Source organism: Pelecanus crispus, chromosome 12 (genome assembly GCF_030463565.1).
Source record: "Pelecanus crispus isolate bPelCri1 chromosome 12, bPelCri1.pri, whole genome shotgun sequence".
NCBI lineage: Eukaryota > Metazoa > Chordata > Aves > Pelecaniformes > Pelecanidae > Pelecanus > Pelecanus crispus.
The window spans coordinates 1,882,738-1,898,844 of NC_134654.1; the positions used below are offsets into that span (position 1 = coordinate 1,882,738).

At 54.4% G+C, this 16,107-nt stretch overlaps 1 protein-coding gene across 4 annotated transcripts in view; it reads left to right on the forward strand.

Moving 5' to 3' along the window:
- MSI2 (musashi RNA binding protein 2) overlaps positions 1–16,107 on the forward strand; it is a 263,332-nt gene that overhangs the window by 206,553 nt on the left and 40,672 nt on the right. For all 4 annotated transcript variants that reach the window (XM_075719667.1, XM_075719664.1, XM_075719665.1 and 1 more), the window contains exons 8-9: positions 1,247–1,329; positions 11,517–11,631. In XM_075719667.1, coding sequence (XP_075575782.1) covers positions 1,247–1,329; positions 11,517–11,631 — 198 coding nt within the window. The remainder of the gene's footprint in view (positions 1–1,246; positions 1,330–11,516; positions 11,632–16,107) is intronic.

Consider the following 16,107-nt stretch of genomic DNA (forward strand, 5'->3'; position numbering starts at 1 on the left):
GCAGCCTGGTGCCATGAAGATGCCGCGTGCCGTTTCGCCAGCGCTGAGTCCGGCAGAGTTTTCGATGCGGTTTGGGGGACGAAGTTCATCCTGTTGTCACATTTTTAAGATTTGGTTAGCTTCATTGGTGTCAATGTTGACCCATCAAGCCTTTGCCAGAAGTGTAGCGCATTAGGTTGGGGTTTGTTAGCTTGATTCTATTTTGTTTTTTTTTTTTTTTAAGGAATGAGCAGGGAACGTGGCTGCGTGCAGCTGTGGTGGGCTGCCGGATTTCTTTAGCGTGGCGTGCCTGCAGCCGCGCGGCGCCAGCAGAGCAAACGCCGTGTACAGCTGCGGGCAGGCAGCAGGCATCAAACGATCCTAAAGCGGCCCAAATCCACCGCCTCTTTGAAGCAGCAGTGGCAAAGAGGGGGATGATTAGATCAGAGGCCTTAACCGTAATGGTTTCTCGGAGGCCTCAGGATGTCCTGATGAGGTATTAGAGGAAGTAATTCAGGAAGAAAGGGACAAATAACCACCTCCGGAGCCCGGCTGACCCGCGGGGCCGGCTGCATCCGCACGGGACGGAGCTGCGGTGGCTGCGCCGCCGGCCCCGGCACGCAGCAGCGGGGACGTTTGGTGTTTGCTCGAAGCGCGTGGAAACACAAAGCGCTGCTGCGTGGTTGGGGAAGCGGTGGTATTTTTTTTCCTCGCTGGGGGTAGCGAGGGGTAAATGAGGAATCATCTTCTGTCTTCCCGGATTTTTTTTTTTTTTTGGGGTCGTGCAATGAGTCAGCTCTAATGGAGAAGTCCCGTGGAATTAAACAAGAGATGAAATCAATATGGTTCCATGGAAGTATAATTGGGTTTTGTAGAGGTTGCTCTTAAAAACCTATAAGGTGTGAAAGAAAATATGGCCTTATTGTAGTTTCTGAGCTGTCATGTAACCAGGGTGTAACTATCCATTAAGTTCTGCAGGATGGATCAAAAAATCCATAAGGAGGTTTTAATTCCCCATTAAATCCTATGGAAGAGCTGGAAGAGAACCACATTAATTTTCCCCGAGACGGTGCTTCTTCCCTCCATTAGTCTATAAGTTCAGCAACAGCTCCACAGACAGCAGGTGTATTTACACGTGCACGTTTTTATGAAAGTTTTCGGAAGTCCCAATGGCTAAGTAATGCTTTATTAAAATGAAATCTGTTTAACTTAACTGATATTTTCCTTCCCCCCCCCCCCCCCCCCTTTTTGTTTCTTCATTAAACAGGATTTGGTTTCGTAACTTTCGAAAACGAAGACGTGGTGGAAAAAGTCTGTGAAATTCATTTCCACGAAATCAATAATAAAATGGTAAGTCGTTTTTGTTCCGCCGCGCGTGTCGGTGGCAGCGAGCTCTCGCCCTGTGTTGCAGACGTGTGCCGCGCCTGGGCGCTGGCCCTTTGGGACAACCTTCTCCGTGAGGTTCGCTGGGCGAGGCGTCACGGGGACGCGCTGCTGAGCCTCGACCGTGGCTCGCTGGGGCGCGACTCCCGTCCTCCCTCCGGCGGGACGGGTGTCTGTCCCCGCCGCGAGCACAGGCGCTGTCTGCGGGCTCAGGCAGCCGCCCCAGAGCAGGTTTTGGGGTGGAAGCCAAAGGGCTGGAGATGGTGTGAATCGACCTGCTCCGCTTCTTGAGCAGCCGCGGAGCAGCCCTCCTCCTGACCATCGCTCTCGGGAAGAGCCGGGGCAGCCGCTGAACGGCTGCGCTAGGGGTTTTCGGGAGGGAAGTGGGCTGGGGTAGCTGTTACGGACCGTGTGCTCCCAAAATAGCTCTTCTGGTCGAGCTCCCGAGTCCTGATGCTGCTCTGACGTTGCTGCCGCCCGCTGGACCGTGTCCCCTGGGAAGTCGTGGCTCTCTGCCATCGAGCCGCAATCGCTTTCCACCCAGGGCCAGCCAGGAGGCAGACCTGGGTGAAGTTTCTCCTAAATGACAGTCAGGTCCCAGGTCGCAGGTTGCCCTGTCAGTAAAGCCACTGAGCCAGATGAAAAAGGGCATTTGTGTTTCAGCTGATGCAGTAACTTTGATATTTTCAGCTAAAATAGTCTTTTTCCCTTTGTCAAAACATCTTTTGCTTCTCAAATGTGTATTCGGATATGCATTGTATATTGGTCTGATATGTGTTCACAGGCTTTAAATTCAATAATAGAGCTTTTAGTGTGGATAAGATCAAAGCAATCTCCTTGGCATATGCTGGAGGCCTGATTCAATATTTGACTTGCTAATTTTTCCCAGGGCACTGAAATAATATTCTTCATATTGTTCCTCGCTGCAATATGCATCCGAAATAAAAGTAAGGGTCCCCTTGGCAAACTGAGTGGTGGGCTGGCCGGGCAGGGCTGGGGCAGTTCCCCGTGCCCAGCGGGAAGCCTCCCGCTCCATCTCAGATGGGTGCCGTGGGCTTTGCCTCTGCCCTGCCCAAGCACCTCGCTGCTTCCCCAGCCTCCTCCTGCTCCTGGGGTTCCCTGCCTGCCGCCGGCGATACCTCGCCCGAGACACGGGGGTTGCGGGGGAGGCTCATTCCCCCGTGTAGTTACTAAATGCTGATTAATCTGCCTTTAAAAAAAAAAAAAGGAAGGAGCCCCAACCACCCCCACCCCAGCATCCAGACGACAGAGCCAGCAACAAATTAGAAAGGCTTGGAATGTAAATTTAGGTACGACTTGTCAGCTGGGAGGGAAGAGCTGCAGTGCTACACTCCAGGATTTTCCTACCGCTTCATTGCGGGCGGGTGCGTGTCACGTCAAACCCCACAGCTTTAGTTGTTTCACGCCGTGGGTTTTTCTCTGGAGCAAGGCTCAGCCTTCGCCTGGTGCAGATCAGCGCTGCCCAGTATCGCCCTGGTGAGGTGCTGGATGTCAGCTGGAAGGAGCAGCGGGGCGGTGGCGTGTCCCGGCAAAACCGGCGCCGGCAGCGGGGCGGTGCGCCTTATTTGATGCTTCCTAGCGGGATCTGTACTCCTGCGCTGTAAAAGTCTTACCCAGCTGTTTGCAGACCCCTGCTATGGGAGGAGTGGTAGGAGAGTTGTTGGGAGGATTTCTTCCCAGATGAAAGGCTGCACGGGAAGGTAACAGCAGTGCAGGGAACGTGGAGGATGGGACAGGGCGAAAACACTCGAGGAACATCACAAAGAGCAAAAGAGACAGCGTAGGCTGTTGGTGTTTTGTTGTTGCAGATAATTAAAAGATATTCTTCCCAGCTCTCTGTGCCTGCCTGGTGCACGATCCGGGTGCCGCGATGCTTTGAGCGTTCTCTTCTTGTCACTTCTTCTACAGCACTGATTTTAAAAGCAGCCCACGAGGGAGGAGATGAGGCATGATCCTGTCTTGGGACTGATTCATCGTATTGCTGAGTGTCTGCAGATTAATTACCAAGCCGTGCAGGGGCAGGAGAGCTTGTGCAGGCGTGTGTGACAGTGAGCTGGTGCAGGTGGCCGGAGGGGGCTCGCAGCTGGCGGGGGGTCAGAGTTAGGTGCAGAGGTACTTTCCGCAGCGCCCTCAGAGACTTGGCCGCTCCCGCTTCGTTTTTAACGTGTCCCCCTCTAGTGTTGAGCTGCCAAGGGGATGGGTTCTCACAGCCCTGGCTCGAGGCAATGTGTTTGCAGCTGCTCCGTGAGCGGGGACAGGGACGCCCCGTCCCCTTCCCTGTCCCTGTCCCCTTCCCCGTCCCCATCCCTGTCCCCATCCCTGGGCTGCTCAGCTGGGGCATCCGCAGCTCCGCTGGCACCAACTCGCCCTGAGCTCGCTCTTTCTCATCTCCTGAATTCTGTCCTTTCCCAAAACGCGGGGGCAAGCAAAGGGTAGCAGGGCTGCTGTTGTTCACAAGCCTATTTCTAGCCTCCCGTCTCCCTGGCAGGCTATTTTTAGCCCACCCATTCTGCTTCTGTTGCCATCCGTAAAGCTTAGAATGTCAAATGTAATATTAAACGAGCAGTGTGAGAGCGAAAAAAGAAAATGCCAGTGAGGTATTTAATAAATGAAACTTGGAATTTATGTGGGAGGCCAAAGATGCTCTCCAAACATTGCGGGGGGGGGACACAAATAAAACCCAAACAAGCTATCGCCAGAATATTGTTCCTCTGGTTCGAGCAGGCTGCTTTGCAAAGAGAAACCTGGTTTTCTAAGGGGGTGCGAAAGTAGCTGGAAAAGAAATGTGATGGGGTGATTTATTTTCCTTTAGATCCCACTGTGACAGAGTTGTTCACCTGACGGGTACGGTGGGGCAGGCGCCGGTGAGCGGTGCGATGAGCCGAGCCTGGCCCGGGCGCGTTGCACTTGAAGTCGGGATCTCAAGTCAGGCGCTGGAGCAGCTGACAAAAATGTTAGGCTGTTTTAAAATAGGCTTTGACACTGCGTAGCACCTGTGGCTGTTTCTCTCTCTCGTGGTGGGATTTTGTGGGTTTTGTGGGCCTTTTGTTGTGGGGTTTTTTTGATGTATCAGCACTCTTCAGGCTTCTCCCCGGACTGGCAGCCTTCGCTGTGTGGTGACGTTTTAGACATGTGTAGCGCACACCACGTGCCTTTGGGTTTTCATGCAAATACTTTGTAGTCTAAGGCACTTCTGTCCCTGGGAAGACTGAACTATGCGCCATGTGCAGAAGGGAGGAGGGTGCACGAGACCGCCAGCGTCCGAGGTCCCTGCAGTAACCGGGAGCGGAGGAAACTCAACGCGCAGCCAGCAAACCACCTCCAGCCTTGCGCGGACGTTTTGAGAAGCCACTGGGTTCTTTGCCAGCCGGATGCCATGGAAGGCAGAGGTCAACCCCCAGATGTGGTGGTGGGCCTCGTGCGTGATCCTGCCGCCTCTCCAGCTGGTGTCTTGCTGGTGGTGGCGGTGGTGGGTTTGCTGGCTGTGTTGGGAGGGGATACATGGAGCAGAGTGCAGGGGTGTTGCATGTCGTGCTGCTCGGCTGTTTACAGGCACGACCCTGGGCTGCAGGCGTTTGGCGTGTTGCGGGTAGCTTGTTCTGGAGCAGATGTCTTCGGGGAGGCTTGACCAAGTGACCCTGCCTTCTCTGCATACGAAGCATCCGGGTCAGGGAGTGGCTGTAGGGCTGAAAAAGAGATGTGGCGTTGGCTTGCCCAGAAGGCATGTCAGGGGACAAAGGGGAAAGTTAGAGGACATGAGGGATTTTCTTGTGGGTATGTGCTTAATCTGGGTCCAGAAGTCGCCCTTCTCCCTTGAGAGGAAATTGTTTTAGTGCTGTAAGCATGTTTTGATGCTTTTGGCCCAAATCTGCAAAGCACACAAGCTCATCATACCTTGCCATTCCCTCACCCCTCCCAGCCCTCCATGGGGGCATCAACCCTCGTTTTGCACTCAAAGCAAGTAGCCAGAGACCTAAGAAACAACCTCCACTGGCCAGAAAGTAAATGCGGCAGCTCCAGTTCAATGACCCTACTGCAATCTCCAGGAAACTCTTTGGAGCTGGGGTTGTCCCTTCATTTGACACATCTGTAGGACCTACGGAAAGGGAGCTGTCATCGTGAATGGGGCACACGGGCACCGAGGCTAAAAGCGTGCCTGCTCTGGGGAGCCTGGTTGTCAGCAGGGCACAGGAGAGCACCGGTGCTCCGTGTTTCCTACTGTAGGATCGCTACCAGCTTGTGGAGATGGAGCCTGGCACGTGGCTGTTGTTGTGGGAGGGCGTATCTGGGCACCGCTGTGAGCTGTCGTGCAAGGAGGCCGATGGTCATGGCGACAGGTTCTCTGCAGAGGGCTCGTTGCAGAAGTGAGGGCGATCGGACCCCGTGCAGGGCGGTGCTGGGCAGGCAGGTACACGAGGTGTCACTGGCATTAGCGGTGCTAGGGAGAGGCTGACGGTGCGGCAGCTTTGGAAACCCCGTCTGTCAGCTGAAGGACACTGCAGACCACTTGCGGGTTGGATGCGTTCCTATAGCCTTGTCTTCAGCGTGCTTTAAATGACGTAGCTCGTGAGCGGTACGGTGACGCCGCCCTTGCCAGGTTCTCCAAGGGTGGCCGGGTTCTCCAGCCCGCGCAGGACAAGGAGGAGCTGCCCAGCGCTGGATGTTACCAGGTGTTTTGGGGACAAACTGAAGTGATGAACCGCAAGAAAATCTGGCAGGCTCCTCTGCTCTCCCGTAGCTGCCGACTTCTCTTACGGTCTGAGGACATGCTGAGCAGCTTCTGACTGCGTTGTCCCCACCCCACCTTTGTCAATGATCTAACGGGTTTTTTAAAATACGCTTATAACCTTTCTTCAGTTGCCTGGTGTAGCCCTGCCTTTGCGGCAGGACTGGGCGAATACAGATTCCTCTGTTAGAGGAGCGATAGCTTTGGCTTGCCGTGGCATGAATGGCATGGCGTCCCCAAGGTAATCGAATCTCCGCTAACCGTGAATTGCACGGTGCTGGCAAGACAAAGTTGCCTTGTCTTTGGGTGGTAAAATGGGTTTTTGTGCATTGTGAATATGTGCGCATTCTGCTTTCCTCAAAATAGCCCCGGTTTCCCTGGAAAGCTGTTAGCCGTGGGTTTCGAGACATCCTGATGCTGAGAGCTGACAGCCTGTGTTGTTGCGCTGGGTATAAGAGGCTTTTCACTCCCCATCCCAGCCGTCCTGGGTTCTAGTGGCTTTGACTGCTCGGCTTGACCCAAGAGTACTCCAGTGTAATGTTAATTCTCCAAACTAGACTAAACAAAAATAGTGAATTTTAGTTTTCCTGTCTTTTTTTTTTTTTTTTTTAAGCCTTAGAGTTAAAACTTTCTTTGTTAGGCTGCTGAAAGCGAAGCACATCCCTCATACAGGGGAGGTGGAAAAAAATCTGGAAATTATTAAGATGTACAGAAACGCTGAACTGAAAGTTTGTGCAAGATCCAGATTTATGTACAAAGTACCCGCATCGGGCGGGCTCTTGGGGGTGATTCGGTACGGAGCTGAGCAGCGACTCGTAAATCCAGATCCATTCCCTCCTGGAGAAGCCCCGTTGCGTGTCCCGCGTCGCCAGCATGCCTGCGACATCCCTGCTGCCTCCAGGGTTTTACCCTCGCGGTACCCGTGGCTGCGGGATGGTTATGGCCATCTCCATCCCGTTCCCCGCGGAGGAGCGGGCTGGCTTTTTGCGGACAAGCACCCCGGCCCCTTTTTTTTCCCCTTTTTGCTGACTCTGTTGGTGAAGAGGCACCATCCATAAGAAAGATATTGAGGTGCTGGAGCGTGTCCAGAGAAGGGCAACGGAGCTGGGGCAGGGTCTGGAGCACAGGGCTGGTGGGGAGCGGCTGAGGGAGCTGGGGGTGTTCAGCCTGGAGAAGAGGAGGCTGAGGGGAGACCTGATCGCTCTGCAGCTCCTGGCAGGAGGGGGCAGGGGGGGGGTGTTGGGCTCTTCTCCCATGTAGTTAGCGATAGGATGAGAGGAAATGGGCTCGAGCTGTGCCAGGGGAGGTTTAGGTTGGAAATTAGGAAAAATTTCTTTACGGAAAGGGTGGTCAAGAATTGGAACAGGCTGCCCAGAGAGGTGGTGGAGTCCCCATCCCTGGAAGTGTTCAAAAAACGGGCAGAGGTGGCACTTGGGGGCATGGTTCAGTCTGGTCTACCCTTGACTGGCTTAGAGTAGACTTGGTAGTGTAGCTTAATGGTTGGACTGGATGATCTTGAAGGGCTTTTCCAACCTAAACGATTCTATGATTCTATGATTCTATCCAAGCCCACCGTTGGTCCACTAACATGGTGCTTCACCTCCTGCTGCTGCATTTTCCCCATTTGCCCACGGGACAGTGCATGGGCAGCTTCTGCAGAGCACCTCAAGGCCTGACGTTGCTGAACAGGGAGTGTGAAAACCCACCCGAGGCGTGCTGCCGGGCCGGGGTTGCCAGCCCCTTCCCGAGGGATGGCAGAGCGGGGCCGCGGCTCCTGGTGCCGGGGCTTGCACATCATCCCTCCCAGGGGGGCAGAGTCTCTGCTGGATAACGGAGAATATTTTTGCCTTCGTTATGGGGTATATTTGTTTACAAAGGCTTAGGAATTATTTTTCTTTCCTACTGGTGACTTTTTCTTCCCCTTTAAATCCCAGTTAAAACTTCTTTGCAGCTCGCTGCCATTCCCTTTATATCCTCGTGTGCTGTGAAAATCATAAATTACGCTAGTCTTTCAGAGAGCAGCGGTAGGCTGTTTTGTGGTTGCAAAAGCTAATTACTGGGTTATTGTTTCTAACGGTGCTAATCCAAACTTCATTTTCCTGTTAATTGTCCGTCGAGCCAGGCTAGATTGTTTTTATCATCCTGACTGTTTGCAGCACAAGCAGCCGCGAGGTGTAACCAATGCCGCCGTGACATTTGGAGCGGTGGCGAACCCGAAAAATGCGGTAGCGAAATGAAATGACACACTTCTGGTGCTCACCCCCGGTCATTTGGCTGGGGAAATTAGATTGGCAGGCTCCCGTTAAATGCCCCTCTGATTAAAAAATAAGCGAAGGATAGTTTTGAGAGGATATTGCTGAGCTGCTGCGCGGGGCGGGAGGCTGGCGCCGGTGCTCGGCGTTCGGAGCTCGCTGTGTCCCTGGGCTCTCCGGGGCGGCGGATGGAGAGGGGAGGTAGCAGCCTCTGGGCTGTGGGGCTTTCTGGGGCACCGAGGTTCCGGGGGGGCTCACAGCCCAATTAGGCTGAAACCCACCATCAAGGCTCAGGCTTAAGCCTCCCTGGGAAGCTCTGCAGGCTTCGTCCCCGCAGGGCAGTGATGGGGGACCCCGGGCCCCGCTCCGACAGCAGCACCTCACCGTGCTCGACAAATTCACTGATGGGAAGTTTTCTGTTTCCTTTTCTTCCTCTTTTTGTCTTAAGATCAGGGCCTGGGAACCCTGTGGAGCACCGTGGGGCTCTCCATCGCGCGCTCGGTAGCGTGTCTGCAGCGTCACGTGCTTGCAGGAGCCTGTGCACGTGCGTGGGTGTGCGTGGGTGTGCGTGGGTGTGCATGGGTGTGCAGGGGACAGGGGTGTGGAGGTTGGTGGCCCTGGCTGGAGTACACCCCAGTCCTCACCGTGGCCCTCGCTGGGCTGTTTCCCTCCCGGACAACTTGCTGCCCCAGCAGCACTGAAGAGGAGACGGAGGAAATCGCTGGCCCTGTTGTGGCTGCGCCCGAGTTTCGGGATGCCCGGAGGGCGGGTCTCTTCAACACCTCTCTTGCTCTTGCTCCCGCTGGCCCGTTTTCCCCGTTTCTCTTCCGCAGCGGTGTCCGGGCTGTGCAAACGTGCCTCCCTGCTCCAGCCGGCCCTGGTCCCTCTCTGCCCTTCTCCCGCTGCCTCCTGCAAGGACCCAAACACTTCTTGGTAGCAAAGTAGCAAAAGATGAACTCTAGCAGAATTTTGCTCCAAACTTCACTGGGTTGGGGCAGCTTTTCTGCAAGAAATGCGTGTTTTGGCAGCGTTGGCAGTGTCTGAGTGTTGTAGCTTCGGGAAGTGTTGCAAGCAAGCAAAGTAAATACGGTCTGTGGAGGTTTGCAGCAGAAAGAGGAGGAGTAGGTGGCTTTGTTTAAAATACTCCCATTACAGTCAGTTAACCTTTATGTTACCTAAATGAAAATTGTATAAACCTGAAATTTTCGCTGATCAGGTTGCCTAGGAACAGGCGGTTGGTTTTCATAAGACAATGAATACACAGTCACTGATCGGGCTATTAGGCACCGAGACGTTCAGCCCTATTATCCTGCATCCCCGGGTTTGCCCGGGGCACACACCCACCCTGGCCTGCTTGGGCGAGTGATGGAGGCGATGCGGGAGACGCAACCCTGCTTGGAGCCGACCCTCCTAGTCCTCCGCGGCAGGCAGCCCCGTTCCGAGCCCCTGCCCGCCCGCTGGCAGTGCCACGGCCGGGATGCTCTCGGGGTTTAACCCCAGCCGGCAGCTCAGCACCACGCAGCCGCTCGCGCGCTCCCCCTGCCCCGCTGGGATGGGGGCGAGAATCGGAGGAGTAAGAGTGAGAAACACTCCTGGGTTGAGATAAGAACAGTTTAATAATTGAAATAAAGTAAAATAGTAATGATAATAGTAACGATATAATAATAATAGTAATAACAATATCCAAAGCAAGCGATGAACGATGCAATTGCTCACCACCCGCCGACCGATGCCCAGCCCGTCCCCGAGCAGCGATCGCTGCTCCCCGGCCAACCCCCCCAGTTTCTATACTGCCCATGACGCCGTATGGTATGGAACAGCCCTTGGGGCAGTTGGGATCAACTCTTCTGGCTGTGCCCCCTCCCAGCTTCTTGTGCCCCTGGCAGAGCATGGGAAGCTGAAAAGTCCTTGACTGGCGTAAGCAGCACTGAGCAACAACCAAACCATCAGCGTTATCAACATTCTTCTCCTACTAAATCCAAACCACAGCACTGTGCCTGCTACTAGGAAGAAAATTAACTCTATCCTGGTCTGAGGGCAGTGGGGCTGCACGTGGCCGTGCCACCACATCTGCCGGGAGCGCAGCCCCGGCTTGCAGCACCCCTGCTCCCACTCCGGTCTGGCCAGGCAAGGGCGGGGGGGAGCGTAAATGTGCAAAGAGGATGAGGAACTGGTTGAAGATGAAGTTAGAGGCGTAAAGCTCAAACCTCTGGATTCAGCCTGTGACCCTTACCCTTAGACCAGCAATTCTCATCGTGCAAACCGTACAGGTGGGGCTTCCCCGTGGAGGGCTGCGCTGCGTGTGCGCACATTTTCCTGTTGCTCAGAGCACGGACTAAGGCGTAGAGCCATGGAATTGGGTTGGGATAACTGGTCAGCTCCAAACCAGCTTACCGGTGCGGCCGTAGCGCCCGGGCCGAGGGGAGCACAGGGGCAGTCTGCTGCGGGGGGAGCGAGTTGGCAGCGCTGGAGCTGGCGAACGTGGAAAAGCGCTTGATTTCTCCCTTTTCCCATCCCCAAAGAGGCTGGGAACCAGCAGCCGGTGGTGCGGCTGGCGGTCCCGGGGTCCTGGATGTCCCGCTGCCGGCGGGGCTGGGCCGCTGCCTCTCGGGGTGTTGGGGGACGGGCAATGTGGTTCGGGTGGCATTAAGCAACTTCAGAAGGCAGCGGGAGTAACTGGAAGTGAAAGAATGCAGATCATTCATTAACAGGGTTTACAGAAATTTTCTGCTGGGTAGAAATATTGATTCTTTATTCCTATTTTAAAAGGAGCTTTTTGTAATGATCACCGAGAGTCATTTTCTGTTATCGATTGCAATAGAGCTGTGCTGGAGACCTCCCTCCATTCATTCCATGCCCGCGAGTATCATTGAGAGCGAACGCAGCACAGGTTTTCCTTTCAGGAACACGGCAACTTCCTAAATCAGCGTTTCTGTCATCTTTACGGCGGGGTTTTGCTATGTGTGTTTAAAGAGACATACACGTTTGCTCTTTTAAATCCATTTACGCTATTCTTAAAGTTCACCTTTGAGGGGGAGGCGGTGTGGGGAGGCAAATGCTAAAAATAAAACTCCCCCCTTAAGTAGATCAGTTCTGCATTTGACATTTACATGGAATTCATTTGCATCTCATTTGTACATGTTTCTGCTCAATAGGTAGAATGTAAGAAAGCACAACCTAAAGAAGTGATGTTTCCACCAGGGACGAGAGGAAGGGCACGTGGATTACCGTATACCATGGACGCTTTTATGCTAGGGATGGGAATGTTGGGTAAGTGCCGTAGCCACCACACGTCTCCCGGAGCCAGCGGCTCCCGTGTCGTCTCCCTGATTTCTGAACGCTTAAGGCGTAGGGGTGAGCAAATCCCTGCACCTGTGTGGGTGCGAGTCAAACTTCAGCAGGGGTGGAGTGGGGAAAATAATCCTGTCTGTGGTAAATTATTAACTCCCCCCCCACACACACACTTCCTGGAATATAAAAATTTGCATTTAAATGGATGTTTTAAATAGCCTGTTTTACTCTTACTCGCAAAAATAGAATGATGAAAGATGCAGTGTGTTCATTCTGACTAAAAATGATCTCTCCCCTTTTTTAGAGGACTTGAGTCACACATTATTCCCCTTCTTTTAAAGGTATCTTTGACAGTTCAGCATGGATAATTGAAAATCTTGCCGGTTCCTAAATGGCATGCAAGATGGAGAAAGCAGGGAGATGCGTAACAGTATAGGTCACAACAATAATTACAAGTTTCAAGGAGATGGAACGGTATTTTAGTCCAGAGTATTGTGTCCAGAAAATACTAATTAAATGGGATAAATGATATTTAATGGCAAAATTCTATTTGTGCATGAGGTCTATTTAGTTATAATTGGTTCTCATTTGTTTCTGCCTAGCTAGTTCTTCTTTCTATATAACATGACAACCTCTTGATACTCGGTCCTCAGATTTACTAAGCCAAAATGCTGCTAATCCATTGCCAACGTATTTTTGTAAAACCCCACGTATTTTCAACTTTCTGCTCCCTTTGTATCACCGGACTTTCCCTTGGTTGTCACCTGCTGTGTCCGTAAAGCCTGCATGAACGAGAGGGCATCCGGAGGTGTTCCCGGGCAGCAATGAGCCTTTCCTGTGGCCTCTCCGGGATGCTTTGAATTTTCTGTCCGGGGTTTAGATGATCCCAGAAGCTGAGCACAAAAAGCAGCCTCGAAAGGTGGTGCTGGGTTGTCCTGAGCTCTGCTGAGCAGGTCCACAGGCCGTCCGAGGTGCTGCAGGACCCCGAGGCTCCTGGAGCGGGCGTCAGGTCAGAGGACTCGGCTCCTGGGAGCATCAGGCTGTGATGCTGGGACGTCTGACTTCAGGCACCGCTTGGTTTGATAGGGAAAACTTCCCTGCCGTGTTTGCTTTATCTCTGAATTAATAGTACTTCTGCTCGTGTGGCGGGAGCGATCCATTTCTGGGATGTGTAATTCAGTTATTTCAGCTGATCATCTATTTTTCTGTCCCCACACTCCACCGCCACCCTGCCCCACAGTGTTTGGAAATCGCATTTTATGGTTAAAATATTTATCTCCTTCTAGTCAGTCTGTGATTTCGTTACCTCAAAGTTCCCAGCGCGCTTGAGCGTATGTACGTTTTTTTCCTGTTGTTTTTCTTTCCCGCTTGTGGTGCCTGAGGTTTGGGGTGGTGGAGCTGGTGCGTGCCGCCTGGCTGGCCGGTCCCGCCCGGCTGCGGGAGGAGACAGCAAAAAGGCAAAAAGAGCCAGGGCAGCCTCCCTCTTCTGCTCGCCACGGGCCGAGCTGCCCCAGCCCTTCTCCTCGCAGCCAGGCAAGGTGTGAACGGAGCCGGGGCCCGCCCCAGTGACCCCAAGGGAAAATGCAGCCCTCGGGTGCGGCCTGAGTCCTTCCCACCGGGGCCGCCTCTCTGGAAAAAGATGGTTTCGAGCCGTAAGAAGTAAGGGAAGAAGCCCTCGGCGAGCGGATCTGCGTCTGCACAGAGCGAGCGACGCAGGTGCCTGTTGGCAAATCCCCGTCCCGCCGTGGTGGGGTGGGACACCCCAACCGGGTCCGCTCCGGCCGGTCTCGCCGCGCGCTCTTAGGAGATTTCAGATCAGGGTGACTTGCTCAGAATTAACGATCGATTGGTGTTGAAGGCCAGACGCTTCATTATCTGCTCTAGCTGGTTTTTTTCACCTTCCGAGTTCCTGCTTGCTACAGTGGCACCGCATTAAATAATTAAGTGCTAAACGAGGAAACGGCGACGCACGAGAGCAAGGCTGGCTGGCCGGCCGTCACAAGTCCCCGTTTTCAAGGGCTGCCTGGAGGAGCTGGCTTCAAGGGGGCTGACGGGCAGCGGCTCAGCGGGGAGCCCGAGTCTCCCCTTCCCAAGCCCCGGCGGCTGCGCGGCGGTGGGGCCCGGTCCCCGCAGGCACGCGGGGAGAGGGGCGTAATTAACCCATCAAACGACGAGGCGCGCCAAGTGACGTACCGCCAGAGGCAGCGGCTGCGGTAGCCGAGTGTTTTGCTGAGATCCCGGGAGGCCGGTGTCAGCCCTGCCCCGTTCGGCCTTTTAGATGCCTGGCTGGACTGAAATGGAGCGAGTCACGCTGCTCTTGAAGGATTTTTGTACCTGTTTCCAGAAGCCCTTGCTCAAGGTCACCTTCTCCAGATGCCGTTCACGGGCAGAGGAGGGAATCGGAGGAACGAACGCATGAGACAACCCAAAGGAAAGAGCGGAGAGCAGCTCCCTCCAAAGCTATTAAGGAAGTTGGTCTTTTTCATTAATCACAGCCTCCCCAAGGAGCCTGCAGCAGCCGGGGTCTAAAGGTGCATAGGCAGCCGCTTCTGTGATGATTTGGTTGATTGGAACAAAATTAAAGTGTTCTTCTGAAAGGGTTTTTAGACTCCGAGAGCACGGGCAAGGCTGAGCTTTTTGCCAGGACTGCCTCCGGGCTGTCTCGGGCTCAGTCTGCCGCTGGGACGTGCGCGGTCTCGGGGGAGATCGGGAACGTTAATTAGCCGCTCTGCGTGAGGAGTGGGCTAGGGTGGTTTCAGTTCCAGTCATCTCTCTCTCCCTGGCCGCCCACCCGGCGGCAAGAGCAGCTCCCCAGCCCCGTGGGTGCTCGTGAACAGGCACCGTGTCCCCCCCAGCAGGCGAGGCAGGCGCCTGCAGCTGAGTGGGAGCGGTTCGGTGGCCGAGAAGCTTGCCACGCGCCCAGAAGCCTCACCGCCGTCACCTGGTCCCGGTGAGCAAACCAGGAGCCCCGTCACCCGCGGGTGAGTGTCACTGCAGTGCCCCACGGCTTTCTGCCCTCTCTTCAGGTCTGTACCTGAAAACTTGAAAAAAAAGAAAAGAAGAAAGCAACTGAGGAGCAACACTAACAGCAGGCCATCTCTGCCTGCCCTCCCGTCTGAAGCAGCTCCGTGCGTCTGGGACGTCGCGGCTGCCGTCGCAGCGGTCCCGGCGGTGACGCCCGGCTCTGGAGGTGACTGCCGCGCTGCTTCATCTGAGCTGCGGCCCCGCAGGACTCGTTTCTTCCGGCGACGGGCATCTTAGACTGGCTGGTGTAGTAAAGTTGGGCTCTTTTTAACTTCCAAACCCCTCCAGGGACAGGAGCACTCGGCCCGTAAAGCTTATGCCCGCAGACTGCCAAAATGACGTCCGATACGAACACCAGATTTCAGAAAGCCTCTAACAGGCTGCGCAAGGCAGAGCGGGGCTCTGCATTACTGCACACGTTCAATCTAGGCAGGCTGAACTCATGCATAAAAGAAGCTTGTGCCCTTCAAAGAAAGTCATTCCTTTTTTCCATCAGCCTGTTTAATAGAGTAGCAGCTGCCTGCGAGGCAGGACTGAGGAAGGGGAGCCCTTCGTTAGCGCAGCGTTCCCGGGAGGCTGGCACAGCTCACCGGCACCCCCCGGGCTCCTGCAGCGGCGCCCGCTGCAGCCGTGCCCGCTGCAGCTGTCACTGACGAGCGCGGCCGCGGCCAGCTTCAGCTTAGCTCTTTAATTCCCTTCAAGAAGGGGATAGGTCAACTTTGTTGGACCAAGGGAGAAACTTCTACAGCAGATGTGTCTCTTCTCCATAGCTGCTCCCCAGTATGTGACCACCCCCTGTGTCGGTGGGAGGTGATTTTTGGTTTGCATTCCCTGGTGCCACAGGTGCTTGTGTCAAGGTCACAGCACGTTTCTTTTGAGAAAGACCCTGGGCATTTTTGTTGCAGCACGGGGCTGTGCTTTGGCAGAAGGACGATGCCTTTCCTTGCAAAGGACCTGGCATTCCTTGCTCTGAGCAACGTTGGGAGACAATAATTTTCTTGAATTTACTGGAACACTTGAATTAATAATTAAAGCAGAGGTCCCCAGGCCCCAGTGTGCCCAGTGTTCCCACGTATTAACCGTGAGCTTTGTCCATCTTGGATCACCAAATTTAAAACTGAAGAGACTGGTTCAGTGGCTGCGGACGCTTCCCCTCTTGGAGCAGAGAAGCCGTTTCTTCCTCCGGAGGTGCTCGTGGGACGGAGGGGAGTCGGGAGCCCGGCTCACATCTCCTGCCTTTCCAGTGGCCTTGTGCGTGCGCCACGGCAGGCTGCTCAGTTTCCAGGGCCACAGTTCCGCAGTGCGGAATGGAAGACAGGGCAGTTTGCCCACGTTTTGTAAAATGCCCGCAACGCTCGGGCTTTCCCGTGGGCCCGCCAGGATGGGCTTTCGCACCAGGAATGCTGTGATGCCCTCAGGTACGCTGTAAGT